The sequence below is a fragment of the Pelmatolapia mariae genome, linkage group LG18 (assembly GCF_036321145.2).
Source record: "Pelmatolapia mariae isolate MD_Pm_ZW linkage group LG18, Pm_UMD_F_2, whole genome shotgun sequence".
In the NCBI taxonomy this organism is placed as follows: domain Eukaryota; kingdom Metazoa; phylum Chordata; class Actinopteri; order Cichliformes; family Cichlidae; genus Pelmatolapia; species Pelmatolapia mariae.
In genome coordinates this window covers 12,553,295-12,562,061 of record NC_086243.1, presented here as the reverse complement: position 1 = coordinate 12,562,061, position 8,767 = coordinate 12,553,295, and the positions used below count along the sequence as shown (strand labels likewise).

The window sequence follows — 8,767 nt, the reverse complement described above, 5'->3', positions numbered from 1 at the left end:
TCGCTTTTACACTCAGCTCTGTCTACACCATGATGGACCGGTGCAGCCTCCGCATCACTGCGGCTGCAGCACCAATCCGTCTGTCGATCCCCGGCTCCCTTCTCCCATCACTCGTGAACAAGACCCTGAGATACTTGAACTTTGTGTGAAACATTAAGATTAAAATGAGTATTTGTCAATAACACAAGAAGCAGTCTTTTAGTGATGCCACAGTGATTTTCTCCCTTTCCCTATACTAAATAATTGCTGACCTGATGGCTTGACCACAATTAAAAAGACAGCCTGCACACCATCGTCCCCCTTGTCACTGCTCCGCTGTGACTTAGCTCCCATTAGCCATGGAAACAGCCAGTCGGGAGCATGTGCGTGTAAGTAATTGCATGTGCATGTAAATGTGGCCCTCCTTGGACTCGTGTGTGTGTGTTTTCTGTCTTTGTTATCCTCTTAACTCTCCTGAGGTCTGCCCTTCTCTCTCTTGCTCCCTCTAATCCCCAGAACACACACCCACACCCAGCAGAAGAGGAAGCAGGAATGTGTGTGTGTGTGTGTGTGTGTGTGTGTGGGGGGGGGGGGGGGGGGGGGGGGGTAATTGAAGAACATGTGGTCCTTGCAGAAAACCAGTGATTCTGCCACGGGGTGGAAAGTGAAAGACTCAAATCTGTGAGGGGGAGTATAGCTGTGCTCTTCAGAGGCTCTTGTTAGGAGGATACAGCTGGAAAAACATCTCACTGTGGCAGCTGCTTCATTTGATTATAGCTCGAAGAAAATGCACTTTACTTCTTAATTAACGTACATTTCCCAGATGTAGCATATCTAAGATAACTGAGATGATTAAGGGAGGGTAACTGCTAATGACCTCACTCAAAGATGCTCGTGGTTGCTCACTAATCTAAACACTTAAATGGTCGGCAGCAAGGTGTGGCAAATGACACTCCAGTGAGCCTGTGATCAAACATGATGTTACATTTACATTGCATTAGTCACTGGCAGATTGCTCCAGGGGTTTCATTATCAATCCTCACCCCGTCTTGACACTAAAATACTAACACATTGACACTCTTCTCAGACAGATCCTCCCTGCATCCCTCCCTTCACATCTCCTGCTCCTTCTCTCTGAGAAACATTTTTTGTCAAGTTTGTCAAATAAAAAGCCAAACTGTTTTTTTTCCCCAACATAAAAGCGTGCAATTTGTCAAAATTTTTGCAAATCTATTTTTAGGTCCGTGCAATAAAGGAAATGTTGTCGAAAAAGATTTTCTATTCCATGTAATTACAATGCTGTAGTAGTATTTGAAATGCTTCAACCGTTACAGTCGGTTACTTTCTTTTATTTTGAAAAGCAACCCCCGGAAGTGTTGGTGCGTTGACGTTATTTAAACGCCAGCCTCTCTCTCCCCCTTTTCTTACATTAACACTGACTGTCTCTCGACCTGCCGACTATCTGTCGCGCGGCCGGCCAGCTGAGAACATCCACGCGCTCGGGAGGTGAGCGAGGATATTTGGAAGAGGACAGGACGCAGAGACATCTCCTTCACGGCTCGACAAACATGCACACACTCGGGGTCCCATTTCTGCTGTTTTGGCTTATCTGGGGCCACTCCTGCGCGCTCGGTGGAAAAGGTAGGAACAAAAAGGAAATTTTTTTTTTTTTTTAGAAAGGGTTAAAAAAGAACTTGGCTTCGAAAATCTTTGCCCCCTTTTTGCGTTTGAGTTGCACAAGTTTGCAATGCGAGCGGCAGCCGTCCGTCCAAGAACTTCGCAGTCAGGTTTAGCTGTCTTGAAGTTCGGCTGCATTTAAATGATTTTTTTCTTATGAATTATTGGCCAGTGGTTAGCTGAGGTTTCCTGTCCTGGCTGTCAGTTACTGTGGCAGGTGTTCAGTTAATTGGAAGTTACCAGCGTTGAGTAATTTAAAAGAGAAATGTGTTTATATGAAACCACAACGTTAACATCAGGGGGTCACTTATGATAATTTTAATTTATGGCTAATGGATAGTCCTAATCGTTTGCTTTTAACTCTTCAAATGTGTGTTTTTGTACAAACGAAGCCTTAAAATACATTCAAATTTTCATTCTAAAAGAACATTTAATCTAAAAAATGTTTATTATTGTGTTGTATCAGACATGACTTCAGTTACATTTTACAGGTGTTTGCATGCTGTTGAACTGGTCTTCACATAATCTCCTCTGTTCTCAACAACTGTACTTGGCCTGGATGCCTTTGAAATGCACGACAAACATGACATTTATGGCAGTTATGTTGTTGGTCATGATTGGTTGGTTGGCCAGTGATCTGAAGATGATTTCTGTCTACAATTATCGATCAGTGCTCAGGGAGGGCAGCCATGGTTGGGATGCTGTATTCCATCACGTCTTCACCCTGTGATACTCACATCTTTCTCCATCTCTCTTTCTCCATCTCTCTCTCTCTCTCTCTCTCTCTCTCACACACACACACACAGCTCTGGCTGTTGTTGCCTATGAAGGGCAGCATTGGTTTACAGTTGTATTAATTGGGTCTCTGGAGTGAGAGCGCTGGGCTGACTGGCTGTCTGCGCTCAACCAAACATTATCATTATTTTTCTTGTTTATAAAAGACCTCCATATGGCCTGGAGCCAGAGGGAAAGCTAACTAGGTTTAGATTAAGTTGAGAGAATTGGCTGTTTTCTGTAGAGACTTCAAAGACTCATTAAGTTTTCAAAGGTGAGTATAAAATGTGTGAACTCGGCTTTGATTGCTACGTATATAGTAAATCCAGAGTCAGTGGTGACTATGCAGTGCATGCTTGGCTTGTAGCTCTCTTTTCTTTTAGTCATGCTTTAACACCATAATTTCACAGATGCATGTGAGTAAAAAAAGGAAAAGGTTTGAAAGGAGAAGTTGTTGTCACACAATCTTGAACCTTTGGGAAGTGAAGTGTCAGCGGTTCATATCACTTTATTGCACACTTCTGCCAACAAATCTTCAATGCAAAGTAGACAATGGAACAGACACTCGTGTGAGAAAGAGTCTATAATCAGTAAATTTTATCTTAGGGAACGTCCACACAAATGCATTTTAATATCAACCCATGTAGCTTTTGCTACATTATATGGACAAAAGCTCTTAATCTTTTCAGTCCCTTTGCTGCAGGTATGAAAAATCACGTGCATCAGATTTCTCATCAAATTGTGAAAGAATGGGTTGTCCTAATGAGCTCATTAAGTTTGATAAGAGTAACAACAGTCCAATGTTGCAACAAGTTAGTTTGTGATATCTCTTCCCTCTAGATATTCCACAAGCAGCTGTTAGTGTATTATTGCAAAGTGGAAGTGTTTAGGAACCACAGAAACTCAGCAGCAACTCAGCAATGAAATGGCAGACAATGGAAAGTTACAGTGCAAGATCATCGAGTGCTGAGGAGCAGAGTCTGTAAAAGTCGCCAACGCTCTGCTGACTCAATAACTACAGAGTTACAAACCTCCTCTGGCATTAATATCAGCACAAAAATTGTGTGCTGGGAGCTTCGCGGCATGGGTTTCCATGGCCGAGCAGCTCCTGGAGGGGCAACGTGTAGGTGGCCCAGTGTTTTTGTGTACATAGTGTAAGTTCATGCCTGGTGGAAGTTTTGAAAATACTTATGACACAACACAAAGAAAAAAAGCAAATATCTGTATTTTTTTCTTTTTGTCTGGGTACTTTTTTCCACATTGCCATGTTTTTTCTGGCAGTGGATAATACTCCCCATACAGCTTTAGTATGTCATGATATTTTCTTTCCAAGCACTGAAAATCTGTCCTCTACGTATACTTTCAGTCACAGTTCCAGCTCATCATCTGACTTTGGTCCCAGCAAAGAAACCATGATGTACATGAAAGAAAATGCATTTATATTAAAAAAAAAAAAAAAAAGCTATTCAAGTGTAGAACCAGAAAGTAATATATCATTCTTTGGCTAGCTAATATAGGTATAGCATACCTCGGTTTTATTGTGCACTGCTCTATACCGCTATTTGGCTGACTCATCTGTATCATTAGACCTTCTAGCAAAATATTCCCATTTTTCTCTTTTAAGAGTCCCACATTCCCACCGGGGCTTGCCATTTTTCTCAGTTCAGTTTCTTGCCTGCTCCAGTCGCTGTTATCATAAGTTATAGCGGCACATGTTTGGTATTAGACTATGAATCTTTGACAATCACAGTAATATTGCCCGATCTCAATGCAGTGCACAGCGACTGAAGGCCAAATCTTGTCTACTAAACATTTAATGCAACAGCTGAAATGCCTTCAAAAGTGGTCTCTGAATGTCAATGCGATGTCCTAACATTTGACAAGGCATTGTATTGCGAAGTACCATTTTGAAAAACAATAGATCAAGGCCTGAGAGTGCTGGTTGGATGTTTGCTTGTTGTTTAAACAGACAAAGAGCGATTTTTCTTTTACATTCTTGTGCGTCTGTGCAGCTTCTTTGTATTTACAAGCTTTACAAGCTCAGCAGAACACATTATATACATGAAACAAAGGCTTTCTGCTGAATACCTTTACATAAGAAGTCGGGGAAAATAGACCAGAGCAGATGAGCGCCAAGAGAATCTGAAGGGTGCTGGGAGAGAGAGAGAGGGAGAGAACGGCAGGAAGAAATTGAAAACAAGACCAGATTTATGGGTGTCTTTTCAACAGAGCCATCCAGCTGCATTATCCCCGCCGGAACATAAATCGTGAAAGCGATGTGGAACGCAGAAGCATAACTCAGGTTTTCCTCTTCTGTGCAACGACTGGTGAAACAATGTCTAGCGGGAAGTGCTCTGCCCATCCTGTCGCTCTTTTCCTCTTTACTGTCATTCATGCCCATTCTATTCCCTTTAATTCCCCCTGTTTCTTCCCGGTTGTGTTTTCTCTGCCAGCCTCTCTCTTTCTTCCTTTGACTCTGTATCACTCTTCGCTGTTCTGCTCCGTTGAGCTGATGCGATTCAGAGGGCAAATGTCACAGAGAGAGAGAAGTGTTTCGTCATTCTCCTTCTCGCTTCTTTTTTCCATGCTTGAGCAGCCTTCGTTATGATTTCCAGAGGTAGCGCTGCTCCCTCACTCTCTCTCTCTCTCTTTCTCTCTCTCTCTCTCTTTCATAGCCAGGATTCAATTCCAAAGGTTTATGGGCTCAAGTGAGATGTATAAATGAAGAGGCAGTCTTCTTTCTGTCTTACTTTGCCTTTTCTCATTTGCCGTGTGTCGCATTCTCACTCTATCCCGGCTACCTCTATTACTGGCCACCTCCTCAGTCTCATTTATATTTGCTCTCTTTCCTGTAGCTTGCACAGATTTGACTTCTGCTCTTTTATTTTCCCCTCAACTTTTCACCTCTCTGCTTCGCAATCATGTTTTCTAAATGAGAAGGTACAATATGCTTACTCTGCGCAGTAACGGTTAGGTATTGACTTAAAAATGTCCTGAGCACCAACGTGTGAATGAAATGCTCGGTCTGACTCCTGCAGAGAGTATATGCAAATGAGGGTAGATATGCAAATAATGTCCTAATTTGGGTGTTAATTACTCAGCACAGCTAATTATAATATGTCTGATGAGGCGTAAGGTGGAGGAGAGGAGTGAAATGGAGGGGCTGCCATTGGATGATGTATGCACGGCGATAACAGTGTGTGTTTGCAGTGTGTTTGTCCGGGTGTGAGGGGAGTGAAGTGCTGGTGTTTAGCACTGTGTGTATGCCAGTATTACACCAGCTGGTCCAATGGCCCCGGTGGGGCTTTCTGGTCAACACGGCTCAATATGTGGAGGATAAACATTGCATGCAATGCTGACTTCTGAAAGACAACCTCCTGCACTCTTCCCCTGTTATTTCACTAATGAAGTGACACACAAATTCACACACCTAGACACTCCTGTACTTTAAAAAGTACAGGAAGTAAACACTTTATTTTTTTATTTACACACAGTAATTAGCAGCCACTGAGCTGGTGCTATAGAGGAGACTCAGAGTGAAAGATGAACGAGGAACAATAATGTGCAGATGGATTTTCTACTGTAACAATAATCCATTTTTATTTTTCTTTCATTATCCTCTCGGTGTATGTTAGAAATAAGAAATATATGAGGCTTTATGACACATATAATGAACTTGGACCTCACATTTCACAAGATTGGCTTCATTTGTTTGTCGCTCTCAGTAAAGGCACCAGTTTGAGTAATTTGGACTTAATTACAGCAAGCACCAAAGGCATTTTCGTTTCTCAAATGGTCAGAAAAATAACAATAAAATCCAAATTTATGTCAAATAAGGTAACACGATCGTTTCCTTTGATGTGTCCACATTGATCGTTTTCACTGTTTACTGTTAATCCTCCGTACCCCCAGAAAAACCCAGATGTAAAGATGAAATCAATAACAAATTAAATGTATTAGAAAATACTTGAATTTTCTGGCAAATGATTCCAAACACAGGGGAAGTTCATGCTTAAAAGACTCAAGCTGCTTCTTCAAAAATAGCGCACTGTATGTACCTCAAGTCAGATGGTCATAAATCTTTTGGACATTAGCGCAGTGAACCAGAATGAAAGCTGCGAGCAGCAGTTATGAATCCTGTGACACTTTAGGTTCGTTCTGTTTGTGCTCATGTGTCACGTCTGCGTGGCAGTTTTCTTTGAAACAGTCCTTGCCAGCAGAGTAAGACCGAAGTGATACTTTTATCATCTCGGCTGATTGTGACAGTGATTGTGTTTGTGTTTATATTCCAGCCAGAGTGTAGGATTATAAATCCTTGACTGTTTTTGTTCATAACTAAATAAATGGATGCATTTGTAATTTAGCAATTTAATTGCTTAAGTGCAATTGTTTCAGTGAGTAATTCTGTTGCTTTGATGGCTTATTTGTTTGTACTTACCTTTCAGAAAACATGGAAAACGTGGCTAAGTATTTGCAGAAAGAGTAAACAAAGTTTGAGCTCAAGTAAGCTGTGTTTTTAGTGCTTAGACAGCCATGCAAAACTACCAGTATTGAAATGGCTTGTCCTCAGTTAACATTTAAATAGAGCAATGTTGAACAGCGGCTTACAACTTGAACTGAAATGCCGTGCCTTTGTTGTGTCCCACGAGCCGGTGTCAGTAAAGCGTTATCAATTGTCTCTATGTACACAGGCCTAGCAATCCCTTATTAAACAATAGACTGTGGTCTATTGTGACTCATGATAAAGCCTGAAGTTATGAAGACATGCACCACTGCGTGCTGTTTTAATTATTATTCCAATACAAACTTATTAGCCTGCAGTGTGTTTGCACACCTAATAAAATGTGTTAGCATTGTGGTGTGTGTTCAGTTCCAACCAAATATAATATAAACCCCCTACACACACACATACACGGAGAAACACACACATGCATACCCACTCTCGCACACAAAGCTCTTTTCATGTTACCCCGAACTCGACTGAGTCATCTCCTTCATCTCTCTTTCAAGTTGTCTTGTGTGGGTCTCTTGTACAGTCAATCCAAAGCATCGCTATATGCTTTGAAATGGCTTTATGTTTGATTTTTTTATTGCTTCTGATTCCCTCTTGTAGAGACCGTGAAAGATCCTTGTATTTTCCTTTGTGAGTTATGACTCTAGGATACCGGTGAGGTGGGCTCAAAGTGAGACTGCACAGTTCAACATCATAGGTGCTTTGGGAAGCCATGCCAAGGGAAATTCTTTTAGGTTTTCTAATACTTTGTGTACAAGGCAGCTGAATGTGTGACTGAAAAACAAATCACTTTGAAAACAAAGAATACCTTGAGAAAAACCACAACTCTATGTGTGTGCGAGAGAGAAGGAGAGACAAGAAAGAGCGAGAGAGGGAGTTTGTGGGCTTTTGCTCACACCTTTAGTCGGCATGCATGCACAGATGCATGCACCAGGTGTACCTGGAGCTACAATTGCTACTCAGTAAAAAGGGATCACAGCAGGGGAGGGAAAATGAAAGCATGTCGCTGAAAAGAAAGGTTTAATTTTCATGAGTCATCAGTCACAAGAGCTATCTGTTTCTCTTTATCGGTCTTCCTTTTCTTTATGACTATCTTTCCACCATCCCACCTGTCTCTATCTGTATCATTGATTTTGCCACATATTCTCCTACTAGCAGCACATTATGAGTGAGTTTTGTATGTGTGTGTGTGTGTGTCATTACAAATATCCCAACTTCAGATCACTTTCAAATTCCATTTTCTCCTTCCTTTGTAAAGCTGCCAGTCTGGGGCCTCACCTCACTACAGAGAGGTTGTTTTCGCCTCTGTCGCTGCCTTTCTTGTCTCCTCTTTTGTCCTCTTCCATTTCTTCTCCATATCCCCCTTGCTTGCCTTGTCTTCCACTGCCATTATAAATCATTTAGATGGTGTAGTTATAAAATGTAACTGTGTTTTGAGGTGACATTGCTGTGTTCAATTTTGTGTGTTCGTGCATCACTTTTGTACAGTGTGTCTCTTTGTGTGTGTGTATAATAGATTGTTTATGCAGAATCCTTTTATAGCAACTTGCTATTTACCAAGAGCTCTGCCTGAGACGCCGACAAATTTTGATGTGCTTCTTGAGTTTTGGGCTTGGATTTGTAAGGTTTGACCTCACTGTGTAAAGTGCCCTGAAATAGCTTGTGATTTTGCAGCGCTTAGATAAACTCAAATAGACTGCGATGTTAAAGTTGCATGAAACAAAATGAACATTTCTCTTACAGGCACATCAAAAGTAGATTAGTTTTGTTACTTGAGAGTATATGTTCTCTTGTATAACAACCGAGTTTGCAGTTTTCCCACTT

General features: G+C 41.4%; 1 protein-coding gene across 1 annotated transcript in view; it reads left to right on the top strand.

Moving 5' to 3' along the window:
* Positions 1 to 1,426: 1,426 nt before the first annotated feature.
* Positions 1,427 to 8,767, top strand: part of clstn2a (calsyntenin 2a) — a 153,952-nt gene continuing 146,611 nt past the window's right edge. Inside the window, exon 1 of the mRNA XM_063461335.1 lies at positions 1,427 to 1,620. Coding sequence (XP_063317405.1) covers positions 1,548 to 1,620 — 73 coding nt within the window. The 5' untranslated portion in view covers positions 1,427 to 1,547. The remainder of the gene's footprint in view (positions 1,621 to 8,767) is intronic.